Genomic DNA, 12334 nt, shown 5'->3' on the forward strand with positions numbered 1-12334 from the left:
GTTGAGGGTTTTTTAGGATTTTACCCAAGGAAATAAACTGCCACAGGGGCCGGATTAAACTGACCCGCGGGCCGGATTAGGCCACCGAGACAGACTTTGGACATGCCTGCCCCAGGATGTTCTCATGCTGGTAGCATGAGTTTGACCAAACTGCAGGAGGCAGTGGAAGACAGGAGTGCCTGGCGTTCTCTGGTCCATGGGGTCAGGAAGAGTCGGACACAACTAAACAACAACAACAACAGCCCCAGGATGTTAAACCATGATTTGAGGTTAGCTTAATATCCTGGCTTGTTTGGAAGGCGTTCGCCATAGTTCCCCAGTTCAGACGAGATGGGAAACTTTAGGTAATGAAAGACTTTGTGGTTTGTTTCCTGCTATCACTTTGCCTGGCCGAAAGGCTGGTTTAATATCTTGACTTATCGTGCCAAGATACAAGCATCAAACTCCACAATGAAAGTCATACCTAAAGTCATCAACCTCCGGTCATACCTAAAGGGACACTTATGAACCAGGGTCCCAAAGAACCAGGAGCGGTGCTGCCACACACTTGGCCTCCCTGCAGTGATGTTGCTGGAGCAGCAGGAAAGTTGGCACTGTTTGGGCAAATGGGCAGAGCCCATCCAGCACTTCCACTGATGCCCCTTTCCTTCCTGGGAAGCACCAGCGATGTCACTGCCCGGAGACCTCAGTGCGTGGCATTGCCCCTTCTAACTGACTTCTCCTGCAAAGAGTCGAGTGGAGCTCTGGTCATGATAGAATGAACCCCAATTTCTCTACCACCACCACTCCTAACATGCCCACCAATCCTTAACCAATACTAACAGCAACCTTCTCCCCCATGTGCCTTCCTAGCTCTTGTGTGGCATTAACAGAACCAGTAGTGTTGGATATGAAATAGTTTGCAGTGTGAGTATGCCCATTGGTTCTCTCTTCCCACCTAGTGGAGCAGGGTGTGTGTGCAAATTTCAGGGTATGATTTTTCTCTTGATTTCCCTCTTTCCCCCACGGGGCATCTGTGAGGCAAAAACGCAGTAGCAAAACACAGTTTCTGTGACCTATCTTTGAGATTTAAGTTCGCCTAAATAGAGCAAAGGTGTGATGCGTCTAGGACTGCAAATTCACCTGCATTGTCCTAGCTTTCTGGATCAGAAACCCATTTAAAACTTGGGTTGAACACAATAATCTCAACTGGATCAAGCGGGATTCAAACACGTAGATCAGGGTGGGAAACGAAGAAGATGAACAAGTTTCATGACCTAGAACCATCCCAACGAGGCTGTGTAGAGATCCTGGCCCGATCAAAGAAAGTACTTTTTCGCACAGCTCATAGTTAAACTGGAAAGTTCACTACCACAATGATGGTGGCCATCAACATGGATGGCGTTAAAGGGAGATTAGATGAATTCATGGATATGAAGGCTGTCCTAGTTGTGGTGGCCATAGGCTGCCTTCATCATTGAAGACTGCATGCATCTGAATACAGTCAAACCTCAAATCCTGAACGCCTCCATTTTGGAATGTTTCGGCTACCAAACACTGAAAACCCAGAAGTAAATGCTTCAGTTTTTGAACCTTTTTTGGAAGCCCAATGTCCAACACGGCTTCCGCTTGAGGGCAGGAAGCTCCTGCAACCAACTGGAAGCTGCGCCTCAGTTGTCGAACATTTTGGAAGCCAAATGGACTTCCAGAACGGATGACGTTCGACAACCGAGGTTTGACTGTACCAGTTGTGGGGAACCTAACAGTGGCAGAATACCACCACCCTCATGCCCTGCTTGTAGGTTTCCCAGAAATATCTGGTTGGAAGCAGGATGCTAAGCTAGATAGAATTCTGCTATGATCCAGCATGGATCATTTTAGTTTGCTTATGGCCTAGAAAGGGACAGTGTTCTATCTAACAGAGTCCCAAACAGAACTGAAATAACAGAGAGATATCAGCCATGATGGCTATGCTTTGCCTTCATGGTCAGAGGCAGTGTGCTTCTGAATACTATTTTCTGGAAAACTTCTGGACGGGAGAGTGTTGTTGCACTCAGGTCCTGCTTATAGGTTTCCCATAGGCATCTGGTCAGTCACTATGAGAAGATCCAGTTCTTATGTTTATATTGTTGGTGAGATGAGGATTTCCCTCCAATAATTTGGCCATTTCCATATGTGCTATTTTTAAAACGAATATTCAAATTTAAGACTGCAGAGCCCTAGCCAATATCGAACTGAAATGTTTGGTGCCTGTTTCTGCAAGCCATTGTCATGCCGTGGGACCCACAGATGCCCCCTCTTGACTTCTTGACTAATGCCCCTGAATCCTATAATCGAAATGAATTTCAAGTTGGGGGGAAAAAATCATATCTTGGCTATCATGTCCAGGAAATCATTAGCGCAGCCACGTAATTGCCTTGGTCTTCACAGTTTGTCAATACTCCCATAACCTGTTGTACCTTGTTAACAAATCACAGAGAGTTTTGATTTGGGGGTGTGCGTGATTGAGAAAGAAGAATGGCCGTATTTTAAAGCAGTGGTTCTCAAAGATGAGTTCCCCAAAATGAGGCACAGACAGCTGTCATGGGAGACATAGGCCACCTTCACAGCATACATTTAAAACACTGTGAAACCACTTTAAACAAATTATGTGAGCTGTAGTTTGTCAAGGGTGTTGAGTGGGGTTAGGAGACCCCGGGCACAATTCAAAGCGTTGGTGCTGACCTTTAAAGCCCTAAATTGTCTCGGCCCAGTATACCTGAAGGAGCATCTCCACCCCCATCATTCTGCCCGGACACTGAGGTCCAGCTCCGAGGGTCTTCTGACGGTTCCCTCACAGCGAGAAGTGAGGTTACAGGAAGCCAGGCAGAGGGCCTTCTTAGTAGTGGCACCTTCCCTGTGGAACGCCCTCCCGTCAGATGTCAAGGAAATAAAGAACTATCTGACTTTCAGAAGACATCTGAAGGCAGCCCTGTTTAGGGAAGTTTTCAGTGCTTAATGAATTATTGCATTTTAATATTTTGCTGGAAGCCGCCCAGAGTGGCTGGGGAAACCCAGCCAGATGGGCGGGAGTATAAATAATAAATTATTAGTAGTATTAGTATTATTCCCCACAATTCCCAAAGTTCCTTGTGAAGAGGGATGGATTATTAAAGAGCTTTGGGAATTATCATTCTGGCAGGGGAAGAAGGATCTCCATCAGCCCCCTTAAAAAGCCTTAGTTCTCAGGGTTCTCTGGAGAAAGCCAGCTCTGTTAAAAAGTGGCATGATACTGCTTTAAATATATGGTGTGAACGTGGCCATAAGTATCCTGAGCCACCTCTCTTCGTTTGGTAAGTTTACTCTGAGTAGGACTAACATTGGACTCCCCCTCTAGGGAGCGACCGGCCTGATGCCAAAACATTTCCAAACAATTCCTACCCTTCAGTTCCAACATTTGAAGGGGACTTGTGTTTGAATGTTAAATCCAAACCAGGATAAAATATAAAAAATAGTTTTTGAAACAAACAAAAAGCATACCTTATGAGCAAAAGAAAACAAAAGGAGCACAATTAGGCAACCATTAAAAAGAAAGCAATTCCCATATTACAGGTTTAAGCCAGTGCCTGAAGATAGAGCAATACAGTGGTACCTCGGGTTACAAACACTTTGGGTTACAGACTCCGCTAACCCAGAAGTAGTACCTCGGGTTAAGAACTTTACCTCAGGATGAGAACAGAAATCGTGCGCTGGTGGCGCAGCAGCAGCAGGAGGCCCCATTAGCTAAAGTGGTACCTCAGGTAAAGTATGGTTTCTGGTTAAGAATGGACCTCTGGAACGAATTAAGTTCGTAACCAGAGGTACCACTCTAAGCACCAGGTGAAAGCATCTGGGGAGAGTGCTCCGTAATTAGGGGTGCCACCACAGCAAAGGCCCACTTTCTGGCTTAAAGGTATTCCATAATCAGGAGCCACTACAACAAAGGCCCTATTTCTGGTGGCCATGCGACTAACAGAGGCAGGGGCACCCAGATCAGGGATTCAGTTGGTAAGCTCATGTGACATTTAGCATCACCAGGGGAGATGCTAAATGTCCCTTGGAACATCTAGCTAGGCCCTGATGACCACTGTTTTAAAGTATCAAGCCATGTTACGTAATGAAACCTGCTCTTCCTCTCCCACCTACTCTCCCAAGAACCCCAGTACCACTATATATTGATTGTGTTCACAGGTCAGACATCACTCTTGAGTAGGCATGTTCTGGGGCCATAAGTCATGGTAAGTCTACGTCTCAAGCCCCTGGTGTTACTTAGTAGGTCATCTCCTGCTTTCTGCTGTCGTTGGGACCTCATGGTCAAAGGTTTCATCACTCCTTCCTTGGCCTTCTGCCACCCCTGTTGGAATAAGCGAGGCTGTTGTACTCTGGTGGTGGAACTGGTGTTCATGGGAACTTAGAAGGAACCAAGAGAGCCCTAAGCAATCCATTGAGTTTCCACGGGTTTTCACACTTCTTTCTTGTGAGTCTGCAATTCTGTGGTCACCTCTGAAGATCCTCTGTTCCCAACTTCTTGACTGATTTTTCTCCTGCTTCCTCTTGAATTCTAAACCAGAAACGAAGGAATGGGCTTAGAGCAAGGGGTGCAGTTGGGGACATCAGGAATGGGCAACCTGGTGGGGCAACACTCCTTCTTTGACCTCCAGTCGGTTGCAGCACTTATGTTTACCAGGTTTTTTTGTGGGGGATCAAGGCAGCAGCAAAGTCACTGCAGTGCAAATGCACCACTGAAGATTATCTGCTGATGCATTTGCACCTAGCAGCCATTCTCGCCCCTCCAGCAGCAATACGACTGTCTGGAGGCTAGGTGAACATCCATCTGCCGCTGGGTGACGTCCAGCTTTGGTCAGAAAGAACAGAAATAGGTTCATATTGCAAGATGAACTTGGTGGATGGGCATTTAAATCCAGTTTTCATCCAAAGGGTGCTTCCAGAATGCAAATTGCAAATTCAGATCTCGCACACAGGACACTGGCAACAGGTGTTTCTTATTTTTTTTATTAAAAAAAAACTTAGCATGGAAAATGTAAATCCTGATTAAATGGTGAGGAAATACAGACTGGCATATGGCATCAAATGGCATAAGTGCACAATAGATGCCTATCCAGAAGCACCTTAAGGGTAACTTTCTGTCTAGGTCAGTGGCTCCCAGTTAGGGGTCTGGGAACCCTTGGGTGTCTGCAGTCCCATCCCTTGCCTCCCCCAACTAAATTTTTGTCATTATTTTGCAGGCTAATATCACAAATTTTATGGTCTGTTTTTAGTATACCTAAAATCATTTGCTTATTAGGAGCTACCCCACATTTTGTTCAGAAAAAATACTTTGTAGAGTTAACTGCCACAGAGTAATCAAAATTGTCAAAAGTAGGGGGTCCGGGTTTGGCTTTTGAAAAATAGGGGGTCCTCAGTAATTAGCTAATTGGGAACCACTGGTCTAGGTCATCATAATAGTAATAGTAGTAGTAGTATTGTTACTATTAGGAGCTGCAACAAATTGTTGCAGTGTGAGAAACACCTGTTCTTCTGCCAGCCATGCCCTTTCCCATTTCACCAGTAGCCTCCAGATTTGTATTATACACACACACACACACCAGATATTTAGCATCCTGCACCCAATGAGGATGCTCAATTCCTATTGGGCCATTTTTTGGTGCCTCACCCTACCCCCTTCTTCAAGTGGGGTTGGTTACATTTTTTTTACTACTTGAAATGCTGCAGTTCCCCCAAGTCTTCCAACACTTCCTTTTTTTTTGCATTCTGTGACATTTGGGCTATGTAAGGATCACAACTTGCAGAAGCTCACTATTGATGTAAGTGATCTATAATGATAATTTTATAAATTATTTCTCCAAAAAAGCATTTCTAATCCACCCAAAGGCACCAGGGTGGAAATATATGCAGCCTACAACCAAAATGAAACAATAAGATTAAAACAAAGTACAGTGGTACCTCGGAAGTCCATTCGACTTCCAAAGCATTCGGAAACCAAGGCGCAGCTTCCAACTGGCTGCAGGAAGCTCCTGCAGCCAATCGGAAGCCACGTCAAACGTTTGGGTTTCAAAGAACATTCGCAAACCGGAACACTCACTTCCGGGTTTGCGGCGTTTGGGAGCCAAAACGTTCGACTCGCAAGGCGTTCGGGATCCAAGGTACAACTGTGAAGCAAAAACCGCAGACTCCAATTGCCAAATAAATCTAGCAGCTGTAAAAGAAATCCAAATGTCCAATATATCTCACCCAAGGACTGTGCCCAAGCCACAGAGGATGCAACAGGAACTGCTTTAGCTTGGAAGCCTTCTGAAAAATCTGTCTCTATCGCTCTCCCTTTGAATCTGTCTGCCCTTGAAAAGGCATCCCCCCCCCCCGCCTGCATTGGGGTGTCCACCAGGATGACACTTCTAATGGCTCTCTTTGCCCTTGCAGCTTTAAAGAATTTTGACGGAGACCCACGTGACCGGAGGAAACCATCGAGGCAACAGGGAGAGCCTTGCCGGAGGCGGTTGGTTTTGTTGCCCGCTCCCCTTGTTCACAGCGGGAGGAATAAATGAAGCTGCAACGGGATGTGCTCCAGAAACAAAAGAGAACTCTCTTGCCGAACGCCAGTCAAGCTGATCACCAAGCTTCACACTTTTTTAAAAAAGAAAATAAAATAAGAATAATAACTGACGGAAGGGAACAGGGGAACATGATGCCGTGGAACCAAAGGAGAAAAAGAAAAGCTGGCATATTTGAGATCCGTGCCATATCCAAAGCCTCTGTTTTGTATCGATTGCCCTTTTGTTACTGCGATTTTTTGTTATTAAAAATGGCACGGGACCCGTCGGTGGTCTTTTTCTGTCTCCTGGAATGAAGGGAATATAAGAAGGACCTGCTGGGTCAGGCCAAGGGCCCATCTAGTCCATCGTCCTGTTCTCTCAGTGGCCAGCCAGAGGCCTCTGAGAAGTCTGCAATCAGGACCTGAACTCAACAGCTCTCTTCCAACAGTAGGGATGTGGCTAGTAGACTCTGGTAGCTTCATCCTCCGTGAATTTGTCTGATCCACTATCTTGCTTGGTAGCAATCGCTGCCTCTTACAGAAAGTTTTGGTCCTGGGTATTCCAACGTTCAGCTTCATTGGACGTCCCCAAATTCTAGTATCACGAGAGAAGCAGAAAACCTTTTCTGTCTGCTTCCTCTACATCTTAACACACCTCTTACCATGTCGACTAGGTAAAGGTAAAGGGACCCCTGACCATTAGGTCCAGTCGTGACCAACTCTGGGGTTGCGGCACTCATCTCGCTTTACTGGCCGAGGGAGCCGGCGTACAGCTTCCGGGTCATATGGCCAGCATGACTAAGCCGCTTCTGGCGAACCAGAGCAGCGCATGGGAACGCCGTTTACCTTCCCGCCAGAGCGGTACCTATTTATCTACTTGCACTTTGGCGTGCTTTTGAACTGCTAGGTTGGCAGGAGCAGGGACCGAGCAATGGGAGTTCACCCCGTCGCGGTGATTCGAACCGCCCACCTTCTGATCGGCAAGTCCTAGGCTTTGTGGTTTAACCCACAGCACCACCTGCGTTCCTACCATGTCAACTAGGAAGCCCCATATCTTGTAACCATTCCCCATATGGGAGTTGATGTATCACCCTGTTTGTGGCCCAGTGGGAGCAGCTGTACCCTTCTAACTGTTGTCATTGGGAGTGAGAGTACACCTTACATGTAGTTCTGTAACCCTTCAAAATGGCTACAAATCAGCCCACCAGGGCAGTTTTCTGGGTGCTGGACAATGCTCCTGCTAGAAATCAACTGCAATCCTATGCACGCTTACCGGGCAGAAAGTGCTACTGAAAACTCTGGGTTCTGAGTTAAAAGGCATCAGCCTTTTCAGACTCAGGACCCACTTTTAACCCACTGAGCATTTGGAGCCCTATTTCTTAATCTTACATTTGCCGGCTGGTCATGCTCCTGTTGCAACACACCTTAGATCAGGCCATAACCCACTAGCAGGTCCCGACATACCAGCCAAAGAGCAGTGATCTGTACAACTGCAATCTCATACAGCTGCAATCTTGTGCATGCTGACTTGGAAATGAGTTGAGCACAGTGTGATTGACATCCCAGTGAGCGTAGATATTATACAGTCATGCCTCGGGTTACAGATGCTTCAGGTTGTGTTTTTTCGGGTTACGGACACGCCAAAATCTGGACGTACCGGAATGGGTTACTTCTGGGTTTTGGCGCTCGCACATGCGCAGAAGCACTAAATCATACTTTGCGCATGCGCAGAAGCGCTGAATCACAACCCACATGTGCGCAGGTGCTGCAGGTTGCGAACGTGCCTCCCGCATGGATCACGTTCGCAACCTGAGTGTCCACTGTACTATAAGGCTTCAGATTATATTTTAAAGCAGGGGGAGGAATTTTTTCAGCTTTCCCTTCTAGGCAACCACCTTGGGAGTGGGTAGGGTTTCCACATGCTAGTGTGGGTGGAGCCAGAGACAAAAGTGGGTGGGGCAACAAATGCAAATCTTGTCTTTAGAAAATAAGTTAGTTCACACACAAAAAAACCACATATTCAGATCAAACAAGTGGCATTGTCAGAGTTCGAAGACAAAGTCCAGCCAGGCTAGATGCGAGGCAGGGTGCAAAGCAGAGCTGGCAGGGAGCATGGCCAGAGAGATGTGAAAGGTCACATTTGGCCCCTGGGTCAGAGATCTACCACCGCAAGTGATGTAGACAATACTCCGGCTGACGTACCATTGGTCCAACTTGGGGTAAGGCAGCTTCCTGTTGGAGGAGAGGGTTTATCCGTTAAGTGCTAGTTTAGGCATCAACACATCTTAGGCCTTTTGCATCAGTCGAAGGAAACTTCCTGTGACCTGGTGAATTAGCCTTGTGTGCCTGGGCTCCAGCTGGAAGGTGCATTCAAACCCACGGAGTCCCGTAAGGGGACAACACCAGCTTTTCCGGGTCTGGGAGGCTAATGAAAGGACATGAAAGCTCTACGGTCACCTGCTTGCAATTACAGCCCTAGCGATGGGGCTGTCTGTAGCGGAGGTCTAATTCAGGCATGCCACCCACCTTCAAAGAATCGGCGCACACACACACCTCCTGCAGGCCTGTGCATTGCACCTCTTTTCTTCACAGCTCGCAAAACACGGAGCGGAGCAGCTGCTCTTGAGACATGCAGCAGGCGCAACTCGTATATTTCACGTTGTGCCCTGCTCCCGCCCTCAATCGCCTGGGTGCAAGCAGCTTGTGTGGCGTGGCTTGGATGGGAGGTGGACTCAGGTTCGAGTCTTGAGAGGGGTGCTTGAGCCTGTCCTTGGAGGGCGTTCTGCAGCCACATCCAGTGAAGCTGAATTCTGGAAGATTCCCGACAAAGTACTTCTTCACATGGCACATTGTTAAACTGTGCAATTCACGCACCCCTGAGAGGCAGCAAGGGCCACCAACTCGGACAGCTTCTAAAGAGAACCAGACAAATTCATAGAGAGGAAGGCTATCAATGGCGACTACTAGCCGCAATGGCTATTTTCTGCTTGCGAGGTCGGAGGCACTGTGTTTCAGAATAATGGCTGCTGGAAACCGCAAGCGGGGCGAGTGGTGCTGCTGTGCTCAAGTCCTGCATGTGGGCTTCTAGGAATCTGGTTTGTGACACTGAAAACAAGACAACCAACTTAGGCTGGGTCACCAGCCTGATTCAGCAGGCTATTCTTACATGCACATCCCAGTGGGTTTTGAGGGGGAAGACTTCAGTCCCTTAGCCATGAATTTATTTATTATAAAAGGTATTTATATAAACCACCCATTCATAAAATATCAAGGTGGCGTGTGCAACGATAGTCAAACACCTAGAAAAAAAGGCAATTTAAAAGCGATGCAGGACAGTCATTAAAATGGTTGCCTACTCAACAAAATTTTGAGCCTCCTGGCATGAAAGAGTCATGTAGGGATACCTGGGAGTGAAAAGCAAGAATGTCTGTTAAATCTCTGCTGGAATAATGCTCTACAGCATGGAATGGTGCACCCGCAAAGCTAAGGGTAGCGTTTATACCTATCAAAGTAACAGAAAACACATTAAAATATCAGTTAAAACAACAGTCAATGATTGCAATACTACGAAGGGGAAGCTGTGTGTTGTTCAATCATACAGCAAAGATCTAGGCAAAAAAAGTGTCTAGGGGCTGGGGATGGGAGTTTTTTCAGTTCACATTTAAAAAACCTCCTGTAATTCCCATTTTCTGAAACAGTAAACAAACTGAAACACCATAGCTGTCAACCTTCCCCCTTTTTTGCAGGAAATTCCCCTATTCCAGCTCCATTTCCCGCTGCTATCCCGGATTGTTAGATATTCTGTAGACTGTCCCTGGGACAGGTGAGGCTGCTGATCCCTTATTTTCAAATCTGAAAGTTGACAGCTATGTGAAACAGAGCCGTCCTTTGAAATTTGCACTTCTCTGAATTTTGCAGTTCAGTTCTCCAGGCAAGAAAACTGATGTGGGGGGAAAGTGAAAAAACAAAAGGAAATTGAGAAACAAACGTTGATTGATTTGTCCACCCCTAGTCTTAAGCAAGTGCACAGAAGCTAAAGCATAAAAGTGCCCTGTGGTGGTGGTGGGGTATTTCATAGCCTGGGAGCTACACCAGATAAGGCCCTGCTGCTTTGTTTGTTTATTAAATTTCTTTAGCGCCCTTCGTCCGAGGATCACAGAGCAGTTTATAATATAAAAACACACAAATATACACCATAGTAACAAACAATCACCCCTCCCCCAGTTTAAAAGGCCCTAGATTATTCAATTAGCCAAAAGCCTGCATACCATAATTCTGCAGACCTCAATGGGTAGTGGCAGTATCAGCAAGGCATCTCTAGCTGACTTCAGCACCAGAGCTTGCCTGCAAGGAAGGAGGTCCCCCATCGGTATTTTTGGACCCAAGTTTTCTAGGCCTCAGTATGCCAATGTAATCCTGAATGAGACTTTGAAGCAAATTAGGAACCAGTGCAAACTTTGTAGGACTGGAGTGCTCTGAATCCTAACCTGATCCCAATCCCACCCACTTTTCTGTTGGGTAATGGTGCTGAAGGTCCTCGTGCAAAATGCACTCTGTAAAATTACCCATAGCTGGGAGCCTTAATGCAGCCGGAGTGTGCAATGGGGACCTTTTCATAGTAAGGCTCTTTGACATGCACAGGAGGCGAGTTCAAATTATGCACAGGGAAGGAAGAGATAAGCAAATTCATGCACAAGTACAGCGTCATTTCATGTCTTTCTGTTGTGAAGTAAGTCCCACTGAATTCACCAGAACTTATTCCCAGATAAAGAATCAATTCATTATTCATTTAGCTTGCTGAAACCTCAAGCAATTAAAACCAGCTAGGATTTATTTCATCAGGATTGCCCTGGCATAGTTCTAGTGAGTCAAGCTGTATAGTCCCAAAGCATCAAAACCTTCATCATTATGAAGCACATGCATTCAGGCAGAAAGCCCCAAGATAGCTTTGCTGATGAGTGAATAGTGGGATGGGGTGATGGTGGGGGGTCAAACAATGTGATTGAAGCAATGGGGCAGGAGGTCAGAGCTGAACTGCCTACACCTCCATTTGCCCCATTGCTTTCTCCTGGGAAAACCCGTGGTTTAGCACTGAAGGGGGGTGGACAGAAATGGTGTTTTCCGTTTGCTCCAATTTAGCACTAAAGAATGTGTTTTCGGGGGGGGGGGAGCAAAGGCATAACTGCTCAGTCCCAAATCTAGAAAGCACAGGCCAAACGGGAAAACCGCTCGGACCCATGCTTTCTAGAAGAAGAAGAAGAGTTTGGATTTGATATCCCGCTTTATTACTACCCTAAGGAGTCTGGCGCTGCGGGTTAAACCACAGAGCCTAGGACTTGCCGATCAGAAGGTTGGCAGTTCAAATCCCCACAACGGGGTGAGCTCCCATTGCTTGGTCCCTGCTCCTGCCAACCTAGCAGTTTGAAAGCACGTCAAAGTGCAAGTAGATAAATAGGTACCGCTCCGGCGGGAAGGTAAACGGCATTTCAGTGCGCTGCTCTGGTTTGCCAGAAGCGGCTTAAGTCATGCTGGCCACATGACCCGGAAGCTGTATGCCAGCTCCCTCGGCCAATAAAGCAAGATGAGCGCCGCAACCCCAGAGTTGGCCACAACTGGACCTAATGGTCAGGGGTCCCTTTACCTTTAAGCAGTCTCAAAGCAACTCCTTTTCCCTTCCTCCCCCACAACAAACACTCTGTGAGGTGAGTGAGGCTGAGAGACTTCAGAGAAGTGTGACTAGCCCAAGGTCACCCAGCAGCTGCATGTGGAGGAGCGGGGAATTGAACC

The 12334-nt window shown here is 46.9% G+C and overlaps 1 protein-coding gene and 1 long non-coding RNA gene across 5 annotated transcripts in view; one reads left to right on the forward strand and one right to left on the reverse strand.

Moving 5' to 3' along the window:
• SLC37A2 (solute carrier family 37 member 2) overlaps nt 1-6828 on the forward strand; it is a 58615-nt gene extending 51787 nt beyond the window's left edge. Inside the window, exons 18-20 of one of the 4 annotated variants that reach the window (XR_014542109.1) lie at nt 853-906; nt 4189-4235; nt 6436-6828. Coding sequence is in view for 3 of the 4 variants with exons in the window: in XM_083588741.1 (XP_083444867.1) it covers nt 853-898 (46 nt within the window). In the remaining variant the exon portion in view is untranslated. The remainder of the gene's footprint in view (nt 1-852; nt 907-4188; nt 4236-6435) is intronic. The other 3 variants (XM_083588741.1, XM_083588742.1, XM_083588743.1) reach the window with 3 other exon arrangements.
• The window catches only part of LOC310750783, a 287025-nt gene that overhangs the window by 144621 nt on the left and 130070 nt on the right, over nt 1-12334 (reverse strand). The window lies entirely within an intron of this gene.

The sequence above is a fragment of the Podarcis filfolensis genome (genome assembly GCF_964270895.1).
Source record: "Podarcis filfolensis genome assembly, chromosome: 15".
Classification (NCBI taxonomy): domain Eukaryota; kingdom Metazoa; phylum Chordata; class Lepidosauria; order Squamata; family Lacertidae; genus Podarcis; species Podarcis filfolensis.